The sequence below is a fragment of the Leucopleurus acutus genome, assembly GCF_964270905.1.
Source record: "Leucopleurus acutus genome assembly, chromosome: 7".
NCBI lineage: Eukaryota > Metazoa > Chordata > Mammalia > Artiodactyla > Delphinidae > Leucopleurus > Leucopleurus acutus.
Genome location: NC_139150.1, coordinates 67,496,064 through 67,516,681, shown reverse-complemented (window position 1 = coordinate 67,516,681; position 20,618 = coordinate 67,496,064). Strand labels below are relative to the sequence as shown.

At 40.3% G+C, this 20,618-nt stretch overlaps 1 protein-coding gene across 2 annotated transcripts in view; it reads right to left on the bottom strand.

Annotated features, from left to right (window-relative positions):
* The window catches only part of ADAMTSL1 (ADAMTS like 1), a gene marked incomplete at both ends in the record, with an annotated part of 462,446 nt that extends 442,393 nt beyond the window's left edge, over positions 1-20,053 (bottom strand). For both annotated transcript variants that reach the window (XM_082843595.1, XM_082843596.1), the window contains one exon: positions 19,991-20,053. In XM_082843595.1, coding sequence (XP_082699721.1) covers positions 19,991-20,053 — 63 coding nt within the window. The remainder of the gene's footprint in view (positions 1-19,990) is intronic.
* Positions 20,054-20,618: the final 565 nt, after the last annotated feature.

Here is a 20,618-nt window from a genome sequence, read left to right as displayed (position 1 = left end):
CTGCCTTAATTCTGGTTCTAGCATTTCATGCCTGGCGTTCTGCAATAGGCTTCCCATCTGATTTTTTGACCTCAGCCTCTCCACCTACCAGTCTGTCCTCCACACTGCTGCCAGTTACCTTTCTAGAATGCAGAGCTAAAGTTCACTCCCTAAGGGGGTTCTGTGCTTCCACTACCTGCCTAGAGCTGGTGGCATCAAGTAATAGATTTCAGATGGGCTGTGAGGACTCAGAAACCGTATGCAACATTTTTGGTGTATGTGTGTCATTATCAAGCTTCTGGCAAGAGGATCTCTAGCTTTCATCACGTTCTCCAAAAAAGGTTAAGAACCACCGAGTATAAGATAAAGTCCAAATTAGAGTGGCATACAACACCCTTCCTAACTTGACCCTAAATCAACGTTCTAGACTCATTTCTGTCACTCCTGGTCACTCAGATCCTCGACACTCCAGTGACAGGACACTGCTGCTCAGTCAGACAAGCTGCTTGGGCACCTCTGATATTCTGTTCATGAGCCTACTGTTGCCTAGATTGCCTTCCTCTCCGTGTTCCTTGCATCCTTTTCTTTCTTCGACTTGTATACTTCTGCTCCTGCAGCTCCCACGCCATCTTCTAGTGCAATGTTCTCTCATCTCCAGGTAAAATCAATCACTGCCTCTCCTGCATACTCTGAACATATTGCTAGGACTTGATACGCATGGCTATTTTAGCATTTGTCAGCCACTGTACTGTAGTTACTTATTTATACATCTATCCCAAAGAATGGACAGTGTGTTTCTTAAGGGCCATGACAAAGATGAACATGCCTTTGTACCCCCAGTGCCTCGTAGAACACCGGACATGTAATCGGGTTCAGTGCATATTCATTGAATAAATAATTAACGCAAGGCAGGCCAGGACAAGTTGTAGTTGAGTGTCTAATTAACAACCGATGTCAGCTTTCCCTCTCATTTATACACACTCAGATTCTCTGAAGACAGAGGGGGGAAATATATATGCAGAAACTGCAGATAAGTAAGGAAATGGAAGAGGAAGAAAATTAATCTGACGCATGGAAGAAAAAGATGATCACATTCCTGCTTCTTCACCTGTCTTTTTACGCCAACTTGAAATTTACCCAAAATGTTAAAAGCTGATTAACCTGTCACATCTTGCCTTAATTTAGCCTAATTCAAATCCTAGATGCTTATCTGCCAAAGAATCCTCATCACTGAGTAAACAATAGCAGTCCTTCGGCAACACCTGGGAAGCAGCACTTTGTAGAGATGAGTGTGCTGGGTTGAGGAGGGAACAAGGATGGGTGGGTGAGGGAGTCCTGACTTGATCAAAGGCATAGGCCTCTACCAATAGAAAAGTAAAAAAAGATGAATTAAATTGTATTGTCATTAATTAAATTGTATTGTCATTAAATTGTATTTTCATTAATTAAAGTGTATGTTCATTAAATTGTGTCAAAGGGAATTCCCTTTGACACCCCTAATTTCTAAAACAGGGATTGATACAGAGATCAATGTTCAATAGATGTGTAGTGTTTAACTGACTTTTTTGTGAGCAATTTTAATTTTACAATGCATCACAGAACAGATATGGATAATACTGATGGCAAAACTTCTAAAGAGGGACACAGGCTGAGGGTCAGGACTTGGCCATTGTGGGATTTGGGGCCAGATACTTTCTGAAACATCCCTAGCCATAAATATGTCTACAATTCTAAATGAGCATACTTACAAATAAATTTTCTAACTTGGCGATGAGACATGAACATTTGCTCAATTTAACTCAGGATTGCTATAGAAGTTCTAAAATACGAAAATGTTGACAGTACTAAATTGCTAAATGAAATTCAAGTAGAGATGATCCTACGGCTTCAGCTGTTAAGAATCGTTTCATTAAAAGTAATTCTTGAAACAAAGAATCTCTAATGGGGACTCCTTTACAATACAATTATCAGCATTCAGAACCTCTGTCAAATCACTGTGACTCCTGAATAATAAAAAAAAATGCTAAACTATACACTGTATTTTTGTTGATAAATGTGTATTATTTAATTATTTAAAAATCACTAAGTACTGGTAAGCAAAAATTTCCCAAATGATGAGATAAAAGTTAGCTTTATATGATGGTTTTCAGTTTCTATATTGACTTATTTCCTATCCAGGTGGTAAAGAATAATGGTTTTTCATTTTATGCTGTTTCTACTAATGGCTATATCAGTAATTTTCATGACATAATTTATTTTGTATCAAAACAGAAACTGCTATTGTGGTTCTCTACGAGTATAACTTCTAGTGGTTATTTAAAAAGATATTCTGATTTCTAGATATATTTTCAACATATTATTAAGTCCTTTATCAGTAACAGTTGAGAGTCAGTAACCTTCATACAGCTTCTGTTGTCTTAACTACAGCAATGAGGGCAGACGTTCCCTAGTGAAACGATGCTGTCTTTCATAAATAGCCTACAATTTTTCTGTAATATTGTAGGGAGTAGACTGTAGAATAAGTCCCTTATTTTAAATCACTGCAAGAAAGACTTTGGTTTTCTAAAAGGACTTGTCTTTCTCAGTCAGTTATAGTTTGTCATTATTTGTAAACAATACTGATCTACTTAAACTGAGATGGAATATAATATTGGTGATTAAAGACGTATATACCAGTTGTCTCTTTCTATCTCCCAGTCAAGTTCGTGAAGAGTATTTGCGTTTCTGAGCTGGCTAAATTCCCTGTACTGTTAGCATTTTGAAATCATAGTTGAAAAATATCAATCAGTATTGTATACATGGGAAGTAATGCAGTCTTTCATTTGTAAATTAAATGACAATGTCTAGGAGCCATTAGTGAAACCTTTTATAAATGTTTATTAGCATATGAAACATAATATGGTTTTTGTGATTCTCGTGAGCACTTCTCTGACCCTCAATGCTTGATAAAGTAGAAGCAAATACAGTTTCCCTGAGAATTCATAAAACTTAATTTTTGCTTTCAATGTTGCAAGCATTTTGAGTCTGTCATCATTTTGTTTTCAGCAAGAGGAATTATTTTTCCTGCAGCGTCATTCAATGTTATTTAATGGTAGGGATGCAATGCAATGTATGCATTGCATTAATCACGGTTAGTAATGTGAAAAGTTAATAGGCTGATGCTTCAAGTAATGTTATAATCACTAAAATGCCTCAGGAATATATGAAAATGGATCTTGGCCACGGACAATATCAAGATTGGCGAGATGCACCACAGGCATCTTTTTTAAAGCCTGTTTTGTAATAAGCAGAGAAAGCGAAGGTGCTAAATCATGGTTTACTACCCCATTGGCCTCACAGCCTGTCTGTCTCTGGTGCTGGGCCTCAGAAATCAATTTCACACACGGCTGCTATCAGCATTCTTCGAGCCATTAAGACGAGAGCACTTTCTCCTCTTTTTATTAAAACAAGCTCACTTTTATCTCACGGCTCCAGCTTTGTGCTTTCCTGCCTTTACTTTCCACTTTGTTAGTGGTAAGCGTTAAATTGTCTTCTGCCTCCTTTCCTTTCACTTCTAAACTTCTTGAAGGCTAATCCACGCGCACGGCACCCACTTCCTCAATACCCTCAATTTCTTTAACGCTTCGTCATCTGCCTTCTGCCCTGCCACTTGAGTGATGTGGCTCCTCTGAAATTCATCAGGAGCCTGTAACTCACCACATCCGAGGACCTTCCCTCAGACCTTCCTGTGGGACGTGATCCCCTGGCTTTGCTGGCAGTGACTCCTGGCCGGTTCCTCCCCTACCTTTTCTTACTCATACTGACTAGTAAATGCCGGAATCCTCAAGATTCTTTCCTTGGGCCCCTGCTCTTCTTTCTACCCTCCTGTTGATCTCACCCACTCTCCCTTGCCTGCACTCTTCTCTTTGTAGATGAGAGACAAAAACGTCTCTACTCCAATCTCCAGGCTTCTGTTTCGACTCACCTGGACGCCTCCGTAGTACCTTAAACTCAACATGTCCAAAACCAAACTCAACATTTGGGTCCCCAATCCTTCCTTTAGCAGTCCTTCCTCTTAACCCAGTTACAGATATATGAACATTTCTATAAAACATTTCCCCTACCTTCAGCCTCTCCATTCTCCACCTCAACCCAGCCTACCCATCCACCCACACACATATACCCAAACAATTACCTGTACTAGATATTTTACTTTGGTGATGTACCTCCTTTCTGTTCCCTCTTTTCCATTCCAGCTGCCAGCACCCTAAATCAGATTCTTCTTACTGTCATCTATATAATACACAATTGGTACCTCAGTCTGCTTCCAGTCTGGCAGATCAGTTCCCCTGCAGCGTGGCCCTCCGTGTGTCAGAACAGCCAAAGACAAGACTGGAATGGTGGTCTGGGAGAGGGCCTTGAGTTCCAGCTGAGGGATTGCGCCTTAAGTAGACTGACAGCTGAAGCCAATGAAGGCTTTTGAGCAGGGCATGATACGATGGGAGTTTTACAGTTTTCCAAGTGCTTACACATATTTGTTTGATCCTTATAATATCCCTATAGCAGGCATAGCAGGGTTATGGGCATTTTAGAAAAAAAGAGACTACTAAGGTTGGCAGATAGAGAGTGCTATAAAAAGGGTAAGAGAGAAATCTACCTTACAACCACTTCCCCAACAGGTAAGAGGACTTTAGAATCTCTTTATGTCTAAGTAAGTGGGATAAGGAGAGATAAGAGTCAGTCAGTCATCTGGACAGGAATTAAACTTAGCTGTTTGAGGAAAGCTGGGGAACATAAGATCAGATACTTAATCTATTACAGTGGCCATCCAGAAAAAGAAAATAAAGAAAATAAAAGATTATATGACTAGTATATGCAGAAGACTGGATACCCTCAGAGCATCTGGGTTTTTTAAATTTTATTTCTTCAAATCGGGCTCAGAAAGTTTCTAATTTCTATCTTGTACAAAATGTGCATGGTTCCTATTTCTGAATAAAAAATTTATGCATTCAAATGGCTGACAGATTAGACTTCAGCTTACACTACACCCTGTTAACTGGAAGAGTTCCAGGTCTCTTTGTGCATGCTACCTAACATAATAGGAAAATCATCTTCCTATTATACATCATAATCCTCCCTTTCTCTTTTTCTTTGTGTCTCCCTCACATACACACACGTATTTACAATTTACAAAGTGCATTCACATCAACGGTATGAGTTATTGGAACTGGTATAGCATCTCTGTTTTAGGGAAGAGGGTCTCCTAAGATTTTTTTTCTTTTTGAGGTGGAGAGGGTTCTATAAAATATCTTCAAATAAGAGACAAATCCCCTAACAGGTGAGAGGTGTTTAGAATCTTTTAAATATGCAGTTGGATCAATGGCTATCAACTCTGACTGCATACTCGAATTACCTGGGAACTCAAGAAAAATCGCCCATGTCTGAGCCCTACCCACGACCTGAATCTGAATCTCTTGTGTGAGGGAGCCTGGAGGCTGCCCAGACATTTTTAGTTCTCAGTTCCTACGGTGATTTGGATGCAGGGAAGGGTTAGAACCCTGAACTAGGCAAGCATTTACAAGTGAACTCACAGTGTGACTTTTTTGAACCTACCTTTATCCTTATTCTGTTTTATACTCCCTGGTTTCAACAGACTCCAGACCTCCCCCTGCTCATTAAAAAGGAATCTTAGTTTTTCTTCTCAGTCCTATTCTTTGAGATAACATGGGAGACTCGAGTTACCAAACAAAGCTGTCAGCTGCCCTGAATCTAGGAAAAGATGAGATTGGTTTCTGGGAATGAGATAGAAAATTTCAGCCTTGTAGGAAGGGAGTCATGAAACGTGATGTTTATTGGGCACTTGCTACATGTGTTAGGCATTGGGCTAAGTAGGTTGCATGGCTCATTTGATTAAATTTCACAATAATCCTTTGAGGTAGATGCTGTTGTTGGTCCCTGTTTTGCAGATAAGGAAACTGAGACACAGAAAATAACAGGAAGGTTACACTGGTGGAGCCAGGACTCGAGTCCAGGCAGTCGGGCTCAAGAATTCCTGCTCTCAACAAACTCGTGTTTATCAGGATCACCTGGAGAGCTAAAAACACCGTACCCAGAGGCCCAGGCCGGTTGAAGTAAGCAAGAGAATCCTGGGCCGTCATAATTTTAATAGGTGCTCAGCTGATTCTGATATTGACCAAAGATCAGCAACTACCACATTATACTATATTGCTTACAGGTGAAAATACTGAGGCACATTTAGATGAAGAAGAAAAGAGATCTTCGGTAAGGGGGTTTGACCTTTGTATGGGACAGAAGTAAGTTGAGCTGAAGGTACAAACTCTCAGTGTCTCACACTGGCAAGCAAAGACAGGAGCCGTCTGCATCAGAGGATTGTGAACGGGAGGAGAGGGTCGGGGGTCCATAATCCTCTTTCTGTAACTGAATCTCAAGCTTTGCTCGCATCATTTAGACACTGGAAAGACCCTTGTACACCCTTCCACCGCATCCAAGATGACACAGATTGAAGTCACATTATTTTATGTACCATTAAGAATAAAAAAAGAGCCACCCCTTAAACAGTGACCTGCTGTCAATGATAAGACGCGTCAAAGTTTCTAAAATCAGAAAAATTATGTATCTCGGGATCCATGAAATACGGTACAAGCAGTGAACTCTAAAGAATTTGGTTCTGAAACCGTGGAAATCACTCAGCAAGTTGGGGAGGCTCCTGCTGACAGTCCAAATAACATAGTTCCAACAACAGGGAAAATATTCTGTGCTGCATATTTTAATATCATTTGTTTGCTATAAGAATTGAGTGCGTGTACACTAAACGTAGAGGAATTCATGCCACCTTTTAGGTTTTAGTACTCAGTTTTCCTATCTATACGAGGATGTGGTAAGGCTTCTCTGAGATGACATATAGAAACAAGTAGCACAGTACCTAGCACACAGGAAGACACGAAAAAGCACATTTTCCCCCTTTGCTAAGTCTGACGAGATTTCTGTGTTGTTTGCAGTCAAGTTGGGGGAAGAAGGAAGGAAAGGAAAAGTAGTAAGTGTCGAAAATTAGAATGAAAGTCAGAAGGACCATACGTGTTAAAACATAAATACCTGTTTGATGCTGTTCCAAAGTAAGTCTACTTTATGAGATGAGGCCAAGCTATAATCTATTCTGTACTAATGCTGCGTAAATTGGAGACTATTCCTAATTAGGAGAAGAAGAAATGATATACCCACGGGATTCCAATGGCTGATTAAAAATCTGATACCTTAGCAACTGGATTCATAAAGAAAAAATATAAAGAATATAATTATGTGACATTTGACTCTTAATAAAACTTGTGGGTTATTTTGTTCAGTCGCATTATGCTTTTAGTACAGAATGATGAATTGACGAATTTCAGATATGGCTTGATTTTTTTCCTGAAGACCACGATTACTATTCCATCGGAGCAGCTAACTTAAATTTAGACACTGAATGCAGCATCTTTTACTGGAGTTTCAGTTGCTTTCAAAGGGAACTCCGCATGTGGAGCCCATTTTAGATAATGTGGAGCGCTGCAAGAATTAGGGCAAAGATATTTGCTGGCTTCCCGTGGAAAGATTCATGACTGTGACATGAATAAGAGTTGAATAAAGCACTGTCTGGTGAGAAATCAGATAAATAACCACAAGTGGGAAAACACTGCCGTCTCTGAGGACAATAATCACCCCAAAGTACAAAAATGACTCCCCACGACGGCCTTTGTGTTACGTGAGGTCATACAGCTTTCCAAAAAGTGCAGGAGTGCCCCTTTGAAATAGCCTCTATGTATTTGGAAAGGTTCACTGAGAGTGAATAAAGGGTTAAGTCACAGCAGTGTGGCAATCTCTTCAGAAAGGTTGAGCCTGAATCCTCTCTTTCCTGAGAGAATGACAGAAAGTTCTTCAGGTTTTAAAGACGGAGACATTTGTTACTCCAGAAGGCCTTTTATAATTTAGTAAAAAAAAAAAAAAAAAAAAATCTCTGACTGTAGGGAAGGGATTGAACAGGGAAGCCTCGAATACAATTATTCACTCCTTCGCGCATTCCTTCTGCATACAATTGAGCACCTACTCAGTGCCAGGGTACAGGCTGTCTGCTGAGCAGGGGGACCTAAAGAGTACACAGCTGGTGCTATAAGAGCCTCTGAGCCCAGAGGACCACAGGGCTTTTTCCTGCAAGTGACTATGCAGCCGTATAGGGGGGTCTTTCCCCCTCTTTTCCATCACTGGGGCTGCTGCCGTCTTCATGGCTTCTCACTATCAGTGGTGTCATAATCAAAGGGCCTTCCAGCCTCCATTCTCGGGGTCTCTCCACTCTGTGAGGCCAGCACAGCTGTCTTTCTAAAACACAAACTTGGACCAAAGCTCCCAGGCCTGGCATGCCAGGCCCTGCAGGAGCTGTTATGCTCTAGCCACTGGGATTCACTCACGGCTCCTCGGACTCAACCTTTTTTCCTTCTTCTGTGCCTCTGCCCGTGCAGGTCCCTCTGCCTAATGCCCCCTTTCCCTCTCTTGTCTACCTGGTGAACCTCCATTGATCTCCTAAGGCTCACTTTAAATGTCCCATCTTTTAAGTCACCCTCACTGACCCACCTAGAGGCCAAGCGATTCTCTGCCTGGGGCACTGCAGCAAATAAATGCCAAATTCCTTCTCTCACTTTCTTCCTTGTGCTGCTGTGGCATCTTATATCCTCCACTCAGCCTCAGTCTGTGTTACTTTTTTTTTTAAATAAATTTACTTATTTTATTTATTTATTTTTGGCTGCATTGGGTCTTCCTTGCTGCACGCGGGCTTCTCGTTGCGGCGAGCGGGGGCTACTCTTCATTGTGGTGCGCGGGCTTCTCATTGCGGTGCCTTCTCTTGTTGCGCAGCACGGGCTCTAGGCACGCGGGCTTCAGTAGTTGTGGCTCGCGGGCTCTAGAGCGCAGGCTCAGTAGTTGTGGTGCACGGGCTTAGTTGCTCTGCGGCATGTGGGATCTTCCCGGACCAGGGCTCGAACCCGTGTCCCCTGCATTGCAGGCGGCTCGTTAACCACTGCGCCACCAGGGAAGCCCTGTGTTATCTTTTTAAAACTTTGTTTAGAATCTGTGAGCGTCCTCGGGGGCGGGGCTGTGTCTCGTTCATCTCTGTGTCCCAGGGAAATTGTCTGGCTTAGAGCAGGTCAGTCTAACAAAATTTTTCACTGATATGAAGAATAAGGAGAGCAATAAGGTCCCTGGTTAGTTTTCCATAGAGTTAAACGTGTTTAGTTTCTCTTCTGAAATTATATACTTGAAACTTTGGGCTTATTCAAATAACCTTTCATTTCTTGCACTGCTGGTGAAACAAAATGGCATTGCTGGGACAAGAGTGAACCCTGCCTGTGTTCAAAGCTGCACTCCGTCACTACTAGCTGAGTAACCAAAAGCAAGTTATGTAATTTCTCTGTGTCTCAGTTTCCTCATCTGTAAAATGGGAAAAATAATTATAACTACTTCCTCGGGTTGTTAGGACAATTAGATAACTTAATATATGTAAAGTATATCTCACATTGAAGCAGGCACTCTCTATAGTATTAACTATTATTACTTCAGTTATGAAACAGGTGATAGAACTTTATTTTATTAATGTCCCTACCTAATAAAATTAAAACATTAGAAACTTTGTTTTCCATACTTCCCGCCTGCCTGCAAACACAATCTTATTTCTTTTTGAAATTTTAATGGTCTACGACATCCAAGGTCTGGGAATCACTTCTTTCCATTATCTAGAACTCTAAAATGGACATAAAGGACTGGGTTTGAGTCCCAGCACCACCAAACCGAAGTTAGCAAATTTAGCAAACTACCAGGGGTAAGAATGCCTGCCTTGGACTAAGGCAGGTTAGGACTGGTCATAGGGACATGGCAGAGGTGTTGGAAAATCAGAACCCCTCCTAGCAGAGAACTGAGAACGTGCTGACTGGTTGCCAGGTGATGCTCAAAGGTTTCTAAAGGTCCTTCATACTAATGGTTTCCACAGAGCAAGCTAAACCTTTTGAGGAAAAACCTACTGTAATTAGTGCTCTATATGCTGTTGACTGGTCTTTTATTCACTTGAATGAGGGGCTGGTGTAAAGGTTTCCCTGCTTGAGCATATTTCTAAGATGGAAAAGACAGGTGTTTATGTATCAAATAAACAGAGACCAAGTAATACACTCATTAAGCTTTGGTTTCAGTATGACTAAAAAAGAGGATTCCAACAAAAAAAGAAAAAAAAAAGGCCTAGCTCAAAGAAGTGATCTTAAATATAAATCTTCAGAGTTTTAGAGTTTTTCTAACACATTCTTTCTGGAATCACTATAAATAGTGAATTAATGTGTCTATTTCTTTAGGCAGAGATGCCCTTACATAAGCAATAGTTAAGTATACAGTTTAAAGAAAATTATATCATGACAGCAACATAAAACCAATGGAACGTACTGGCCAGTTAATGCCTGTCTTCCCCAATCCCGATCTCAAATCCTTTCTGACGTTACACGTAGAAAGACCCATCTTCAGAACCATGTCTGTTTTGTTCAACACAGTATACCCTGTACCCTGCACAGGGCCTGATATACAGCAGGCTCTCAATGAATATACTATTTTGCACTGGGGGATGGGAAGGAAGCTAACACTTCTTGGAGACCTACTATGTGCAAGGTCCCCCATGAAGTCTTTTTCACATATACATCACCATTTTGTATTTCACATTCACACTGTTCATTGATATGGAAAGCAATAGAAATGAAGCTTATTGATATGTTGTAGGTCTAGGGCAAGACACAAACTTTATAGACTTCAGTCCCCTCTTCTTGCCACGTCACCCCAATGTTTATAAAGCAACAATGATCCTCGAGTTTTAACTCAAGACGATTTTCCATCAGCTTCATTGCTTCCTCGGTTTCCACTGCATGTGACATTTCAACATTTCAACCTTTCTCTACCAAGGCCGGCTCGGCTGACTCTTATACAAAGGTCCTCAGGGGCCATACAGTATAACAGAAAGAGAATGAACTCCTTCTCAAAGGAGTATGGACTCAAAGGAAAGAGATCCAGATTCCAGGCTCTGGATCCTACCTACTAGGTGTTCCTGGCAAATACGTCTCCAATCTCTTTGCAAACATTTATATGTTAAATTCAATTATCTGTGAAATCAAAGGGCTGGAATAGGTGATAAATTCGTTTATTCAAACAACAAACTTATATTGAACATTTTCTGTAAATCAAACTCTTTGTCCGGTGCTGGAGATATAAAGATATCTAAGACAAAATAAAACCAAAGTCCTGCCTTCAAAGAGATCCCAGTCAACTGAGGTCACATTTTATGCTACCTCAAAGATTCTTTTTAATTTGAAAACACAATAAATCTATGTCCTGGGAACCCAAATGTCAATTAAGCTCACTCTGTAACAGTAATTTCAAAGTATGTTTGCTATCTTAGACCAGGTACAAGCCCCAAAGTAAAAGTGTATGGTACCTGGTCTGCAGAAGGACTTCCTATTGTTTCCATTACCCGTTTTCATTTCTGGTTCTACTGATGAAGTAGAGTATTTGAACAATACCCTGGCAGACTTCAAATGGTGAAGTGGGCTGAGAAATCAGACACCCTGCCATACTTTACTAAGGGAACAAAGTGAGGTCTATTTATTTTATTGGACAGTTTGAATTTATTATAGGTTGCTCATAATTTCCTGTCTCATTTCTTTAGTGCTCTTGGAATTTATGTCAGGATGTCTTAGGTTATCACTCTCCTTCCCTCCATTGTCCTAACGTTTACGCCAACAGACTGAACTGACTTAGAGAAAGTCCCCGGACGAAAATTGAAGGGGAAAATACCCAAACGTTTAGTTGGAGAAGGGCAGAACCTTTGGGAAAAAATCTGAAAAAGCAATGAAGATGAAAATGGAAACTCTGTGAAAGTTAATGTAGTGTAGAATTGGCGAACACACCACTTATTCCTTTAAACAAATAGAAGAAAGAACCCGCTTATGACGTGCACCCAAATAATTCACAGGTGGTGAAACCATTAGAGTCCTGCAATTTCTTGCTTCAGAAGTGGAATAAGTCTCCAGTATTATAAATGGCGTACGCTCACATGCGTGACTTCTCTGCTGTTCCCTTTCTCTGAACTATCCCCCCCTTCCATGCACAAGGCCTTTTGGGTTTTTTGTAATTAACTTATTTTAATAAGAACTTTAGATAAAAATCTAGCGAGGTAGGGAGATGCAACCTACTATACTAATTGCACTTACAGAATTATAATTCCAAATGGAATATGCTTATTTGTTGCCTGGATTTTGGTTATTATAAAATAAGCACAATGGAGTAGAAACTAGGTAAGATTGAAGTCTGCCATCATGATGCCCCAATGATGCTGGACAGATGAAAACTCCCTAGATATTGGTTGCACACAGTTAATGATCATTCTCGCAATGATAAATATTTGCTTTGAGAAAAGTTTCTTCCCAAAGAATTTATCTTAACTAAGACACTGTTATAGTGTGTTCTGCTGCACGAATTGATATTCTGAACTATAGAAATCGGAAAAAAAATTAATGTTTGAAGTCAAATACGGACTGATAATATCCATGAAGATAATACACTGATAATCTGTGGGAAGCCATAATTTACATTTACACACGGATGAGAGGATTAAATCGCCACTACCTAAGCAGGAGGGGGAGAGCAAAATGAGCCATCTTGTGGGGTAATTGAAAGTAATTATATACATCACAAAACTATTCCCTACAGAAGAGTTTTTTGAAAATTAAAAAACAAAAATTGACAACAGAATGTTCAGCAACCTTCCAAGCTCCTCACTGCAAGGACTGTGCCTTAAATTATCTTCCATGGAGCTTGGCTCTGTGTTGGGTATACAGTTGGTGACAGATAAGTGATTTTCACATGAATGAAAGTAATCACTTGAAATTTTACAGTACTTTGGAGTTGACAAAACACTTCAACATCTAGTGCTGCATTTTCCTCTCAAGGTATCCTGGAGAGTTAGGAGAGATGGACAATCGTGCATGGATGAAGAGACAATAGCTTCGGCGAGTTATGTGACTGGGCCACGATCATAGGGCTGGAATCAGTGTTAGAGCCCAGATGGCCACACTCTAAAACCAGGGCTCTTTCCTGACACCTGGACACCTCCTAGAAAAATGTATCAAAGATGATTGAGACTAGATATACTCAAGAAGTGTGTCTTACTTTATAAGTTCTGTTTGTGTGTGTGTGTGTGTGTGTGTGTGTGTGCGCGCACGCGCGCACGCGTGTATGAGTCTGTTCCCCTCTCTGTCACTTGTTCACTCCTTTATTTTCTGACATCTCTGGAGCTGCATTGGTGTTGTGCCTCAGTTTCTGCTTCTTGGTATCCTTTTCTGTTTTCTTTGCCTTCCCCTTGGGTCTGTGTGGTTCTGTGTCCTTGGCCAGGTTGTGTGGTCCTGTTCCGCTCCATGGGATTCCAACTGTTTACCACAGCCCTGCCTTTTCCACCCCCCTTATTTCTTACTGCTCCACCCACTCCTGGATTTTGTTTGAAAAAAGGATTTTTCCACATACCTGCAAGTACTTAGAGAACTCTAGGTATACAATAAGTTGCAAACCACAAAGACTAAACCACCATTAGGGTGACATGGCATGTCCTTATTTTAATTTTTTCATATAATAAATGGAAAGTGGTACTGGTACTTACTTATAAGCATTCATTTCATCTAAATGTGAAGCAATGTTATTTAAAAAGGTTTTCAGTATGACAAAGAACACCTTCCCGCAACTATCAGTGTTTTAACACAACGAGGGTTTATTGCTTGCTCGTGGTTAAGCGAATGTTCACAAATGTAATTCTGTGAGACTGGCTGGCATGGCGGTGTGGGGCTCTGCTCCATGCAGCCATTCAGGGATGAGGCCTTCCATTCGGTGGCTTGACTATTTCCTAGAGTCTTGAAGTTCTTTGCTGGATTCTCTGCATCCAGCAGGTGTATAAAGAGAGTTCTTGCTTACTTGGAGGATTATGTGGGAGATGTCAGGCCTAGAAGTGCCTTATGTCACTTCTAACGACATTCCATTGACCAGAACTCAATCATACTGCACCAACTAATTACAGAGAAAACTGTGAAATAAAGTTTACCTTCGTGTCCAGTAGTAAAGAGAAATGAATTTTTGGTGAATCCACAACATTATCTCTGCTATAATGAGAAACTTTCCAATTTTATAAAATTGTGGCTAATATAAGTATCATTTTCTTCCTGAGGGCAAATTTTGTAAAAGGAAAAAATACTTGAGAACTAAATGGATTTAAAAAAACGATATGAAACCTGCAAAATTCATTCTAATTAACAATGGCAGAAAGGATCTGCATTCAATTGTTTTTCATTGTGTGGAGAGAAAGAAAAACAGAGTATGTATCTTCTCTTTTGAATGTATTAGGCTTATTGATTTGGTCTTACTAAAACCAGAATTGGTGAAATGCTTCACACGTGAAATGGATGTTCACATGTTCCCCTTGCTACTTGTGCTTTACCCTTTTCTTATATTTTCTTACCAAGTCATTCATATTCATCCATTTATTCATTCATTCAACAACATTTACTGAGACCAGGCATTCTGATAAAGGTAGGAGAAACACGTCACTCCCTCTGCTGTCACCCACAACCTTGTTGACTGGACAAAAACCTAAGTACAGTATGAGGAATAAATACAAGGGAGCACAAGAACTAGAAGAAATTACATTTAAAAATATTGTCAAGAATACAGTGAATTATGTACGCCTCTGACAAACAACTACTAAATACTGACTATACACTGGTGGAATTTAGGGTGGGGTAGTCAAACAAAAATGACAGTTTTTCTTCAAATAAAGGTTACAATAGTTACTGAGATAAGATATATTTCTATGACTGGAAGAGAGACTATTAACAAGTATAGGACACTATTCAAACTGATTTAGAAATACTGAGCTTCTGGAAATACAACAAACAAAAAGCCAGAGGTCACTGTTGTCTGCAGACTACTACCACTGGGACATCTACACACAGCCAGAAAACGTCTAACTGCCCCACATGCTGGGTGCTCCCAGTTAGCAAAGTCCCTGGGAGAAGAAACCAGAACAGTTACGCTTTATTCAACGTAGTTTTTAATCTTGAAGTTCAGGAATTGGGGCGATTTAGTCATTTATTTTTGAGCTCATGGAAAGAAGGGGTTGATAGCAACAGCATACCCAGCTAGCAAGCAGGTTCCCCACACAGCTGTGCTGGCCTATTTCAATTAGGATCCTTTCGGACTTACATCACCTCTGCTATGCCCGTCCTAAGCCGCTCATGAGCCAGTCCTGCCAATCAAGCCAAAATTCAACCACATGGTATGGCTTTTATGATGCAGACAGAAGATGACATGAACTTGTCTCATTCTGGTGAAAACACAGTTTGAAGCCAGCTCTCTAGATGAAGAAAATTAGTAAAAACAGCAAGACTCTCAAACTCGATTTAGACACATTTTCCTGTGATTATCTCAACATGCTTCACCAGTAGGTTATTCATGATGAGTCAAGGAATGCTCTCACTCAAGAAGAGACTATGGTCCTCCTGCTACAAAGAGGTCACTTCTGGGTCACTCTACCCAGGAGACCACAAGAAACAGTAGAATATGCACAAGGAGGGAAGGGTAGATTGAAACTTACATAATTAGACCTGGAACCTAAAATAGACAAATTAAAAGCAGAGCTGTCACTTGACCAAAAAAACGAGATCTATACATGAAGTCAGAAAACCCCGAACATGTGGAGAATTAGAGAATCATGTGAGTCTCTTTACATCCTTTGCTCTCTGAATTTAGTTCACAAATGGTTACGATGCCTGTATATACAACACATTCTACTGGGTTCTGGGGGAAATGCAGAAATTCACAGGACTCTGTGTTTTTTCCTGAATGAGTTTAAGATTATATTTTGATTAAGCCATAATAAAGGGGAGAACCAAAATACCAAACCATGTTTCATGCAAACATAAATCCTGTGCAAAATGGACCAACAAACTGGGTTAAAAAAGGAGTAGCAAGGACGAGGGTTAACCACACTTCACTGATTAAAATTGCACATAAAATTGCACAATGTTATAAAGTATAAGAATGAACTCTGTGCACTCCTAAGTTTGAATAATAGCCTACCATGTGGTCTGCTAGAGATCTGCTTTCCATTTTATTCATACATATTGGTAAAGGGGGGCCAACATGTATTAACACTCCTATAAATGCACAAATACATTTATTTATTCATTCTTTCTTTCAAAAGTCTTTAATATATCCACAGAGTCTTTCAAGGAAAAACTTTCCTGGTGTAACAGGATTCTTTTGTAGTTCACTAGTGACCACTATTGGACATACTTCCCTCAACTTATATGAAGCCATAGAACTGGTTCACATGACAATAATAACGGGGCCCAGAAAGTCGTCCTGAAACGGACTGAAATGCTAAAAACAGGAGAAAATAAAAATGTAGCGGATCATGTCTAGACAAAAAAGTCACAAAAACATGAAGTAAATAATAAATAATGTTTAAAGAAATGCCTCACTACGTTCTCCAGATGTACATGAAATATCCTTAAGCTTGACTTAAAGACAATGTAGGCATAAGAGTAAGAAATCGATGTAAGCAGTTATAGAAAGGTGTTTGTGCATGCACATGGACGGACACACACACACACACACACACACACACACACACACTTATTGGAGCAGGCCACAGTCTGCTGTAAATAAGGGATTTAACATTCATTCCACAAGCTAATGGTGCTTCTCGCCATCCAAGATAGATCCGCTTGGATAATAGTGGAGGAGAGTGCCAGAGCGACCAAAGGAATGGGCTATTGTGTCTGACTAGTTTCCACGTATAAATTAGTGCAGAGAAGAAAAAGAAATTCAACAGAAAAACACATGTACTTTATTATAATTCTGAGTGCTACCCTTGCAACCGCCACAATAGCAGGCGAAGCAGCTTAAAACCACTTAAAAGAAACAAAAAGCAAATGCAAATTTGATTAAATGCTTTTCTGACAAGAAGTGATTTGACTTCAAGTTTGGATGGACACATATGTCAATGGCCGGTCATGGTTTTTGCCACATTCCTTTTGAGCTAAACAATTGGGACAAAGGAGGGAGAAGGGAAAAGGGGAGCAGGGTGGGGAGATGGGGAAGGTTGGGTTATGTGGCTTACTTTGACCTGAATATCAGAATAAAATCTCTTGCTCAGCACTACTGTCCTACTGTGTCCGGAGTGAGAAAAAGAAGTCTACGATGTTTGAGCTTTGCATGAAAATGTGGGTGGTGACCAAAAATAGATATAAAAGACACAGGCACTTCATTGTCTCAGGAGTAATGCTCCAGTGGGAAAGGGTTTTGGTAAAGCTGAGGGTGAACAGCATGCAATATTTGTATACACTCAGGAACAAAGTCATGATACAGACGATTCTGCTATCAGTGATATGAAGGCTGTTTTGAAGTAGAAACTGGGCTTTGCCACTAAACAAACAGGCTGTTTTCCAAGTAAGTAAAAAGGAATCTTTAAAAATTGCTTAAATTAATTCTAAGAGTAGACAGACTCTTATAATGTATAAAACAATTATAGGAAAAACAAGCCACCCAGTTCAATTTCCTGATCCAGACAAAAGGTTGAGCTGAAAATGTCACACTTCCGGTTCTAAGTCAACTACTGATCAGGCTAGACGTCACTTTCTCTTGGGCCAATAATTTACTTTTGGCCCAAAAGCTAAATGGGACAGTGAATGAGCAAGTGTGACAAGTGCCCTTAATGCTGTGTCCATCTTTATTGGCCAAGATGAGGCAAAATGCCTAAATACCTCCGACAAAGACTACAGACCAACCTGTGTCATTTCTTCCATCACTGCTAAACATTTTACAACCACAGTACAAAGCAAACAAGTTATTTTCTCTCCATTATTTCACCTTTGAGTTCAAATATAAGCTGTTTTCCTTATCTGTAGAATGGGTTTAAAGATGCTTTATTTGCAAGGTTATCGTGAAGATTCACTGTAATGCTTTTCAAACAACTGGCCTCGTGTTTGACACACAGTACATGGCAGGTACTACTAAAGCTGTTATTACCCTGCACAGGGATGTATCTTGGCGCTCACCAGGCAGTTCTTTCTTTTCTAGCCTAACTCTCAGAATCCAAATTCATTTAAATACAGGTATAAAGCAAACCTGGGTCTTATTTCCTTTTATCCTCATAATACAATTATTGTAATTTAAATGAAATGTTTTATGTTTCAAATCTGAAATAAGCAAACACTCCTTCTTATCCATATAAGCGTCATTATATAGTCAAACACATATACGAATATTCAAGATATCAAAGAGAAATATAATGCAATTTACCCAGTGGGCAGCAAAACAATCTATTCCTGAATGGGAAAGTTTTTCCAAAGTATAATGAGATCATACTTCTTTATGAAGATACCAAAAAAGTACTGTGTACCGGTAATTTGCTTCATGACGTAATCAAATGCGAAAATAACCCCTGCTTTTAAAAAAATACAAAGAGGGAAAGACGAGGCAAACCAATGGCGTGTATATAAGAAACACGTCCCATATGGAAAAAATGAGACACCTTTCATAAATTGCTTGCCCCACTCGTCATAAAGCACACCTAAACATTCTGCTTTTTATATTCCTCAGAACAGCTAAAAACGTACAGTCCATTCATACTTAAAGTTCAGTTTGCATTTAAATTTCTATGAGAACTTGAAAATATACTTCTATATTTACAGCTTTTGCAATGCAGCATTACGACTTCTTGGCTACAATGATGCAAATCAGAAGTGGAATTGTTAACATATTTAATCACTCTCTGATGATGAGCCTTCCTGGAGTTTTAAAATCTGTGCTTAAATAGCTTGCTCCCCTTCTTCAAAATTATAGTGCAGATCAAATTTGTCAGAGTCTAATCAGAACAAACATCCCTTCATCTTCGATGAATCAATGCAACCTATACATGCGTTGCATTTTTCCCTTTTTCCCTCCTTGCCTGGTTACCTTCTGAGGAAGGGCTGGCTCTCCATACATGCGACAGGGAGAGCTACAAGCACGTTTGTTTGGACTCAGTGTGTGCAAATTTTGGAATCAAACCTTCAGATGAGGTTTACGAAGCTGCCTGCCCAGAACACTCTGGTTTTAAAAAAATGTGCATTGCTATTAATATTTTGAGTGTAGATTTTTTTTGGACAGTAAAGGTTCATTTTCTGCCCATAAAACCAAGTATGAGTCACAACGGAACATTTACTTCGAGTCAAAAATGCAGTGTGTGCTGACGTTCCAGAGCAGAGCATCTTATCACTGTGACTGTGGAAAGAAGCTGCACAAAAAGTCAGCACTTTCTTCTTCTTCAAAAGCAGATCTGACATCAAAGACCATAATCCTCAATTCATAAATACTAGCATTAACTTGTATCCGCAGATGACTTGCCGTAATTATGAGCTATAATCTGGGTTGGCCACAGAGAGGCTTTCATTCCCTCTTTTACCTGTTTCCCTAGCGCATGTGCGCAGAGGAAGGAGGACCCATAAAAGGTAGTGGGGGAAAGCCCCTCACAGCCCATCCTTCAAAAATATTCCAGGAACACTTCAGTGAGTGAGTTTGATTTCAGGACATCTGTTACCTAAATTCCAAGCATGCACACCACCATTTATACAGCCCTCAGCTCACAAACTCCATGCAGTATGTCCCAAAGTTCATGTCTCAGTATGTCTCAGTATTCCTAGTTACCTCTAACTAATCCCACAAAGTCTTGCAGACTTTATTTTGCTTGGGAAGTTGGGGTTAAAATTCTGCAAGAAGTTTTTTTTTTTTTCTTTAAATCATGTAAATTATTTTACCTGGCGTTTGAAGAGAAAGATATACACAGGCACACACACTCACATACACACACGTACACACCACCACAACAGCACCCAGACTAAATGGCCATAGCGATGTATTGAAATGAAAAGGCATTTACCAGGAGCAGGAAAGCCAGAAAGAGGAGCGGTGTGCCAGGAGTTGCCCGACGGCAGCATTCCATGCTTGGATCCTTGCCGGAATCCGAATCGGACACTGAATAAGCTGCTAAGTGCTCCTCTGCCTGCTGTCACATCCAGTACTGGTGCTAACACTCCAGTCCTGCCTATCCGCTTCCATCAGCCCCGCTCACATTTCCTGACTGAGGGGTGGGTGGGTGGGTGGATGGGTGGGGGGTAAGCTGAATGGAATCTCTCTCGGAGCCGGCAGCCAGCCAATCAGGCTCCTGCTAATCAGACATGCTGAATAACAAAGCCAGGGGGACAGAGAAAGTGTAACAGTGCGAGCGAGAAAGGGAGGAAAGGACGAAAAAGAAACGAGAGCGGAGGAGCGCGCAGCAGAACCAGAAGAGAAATGCAAACGATGCAGAATTGCAAAAGATGAAGCAGAGCCCTGTGCTGTTAAATAACCTGGTTAGTTCTCTGTGAGATACATTTCTATTTGTGCCGTTTGCTTGTGCTGGTGCCTGTTGCTTTGCAAAGTACAGTAGCTCCCTGCGACTCTGTATTGTTCCATTCAGGAGAGAAACTTAATCCCTGTCAATATATAACATATGCCATAAAGGGAAA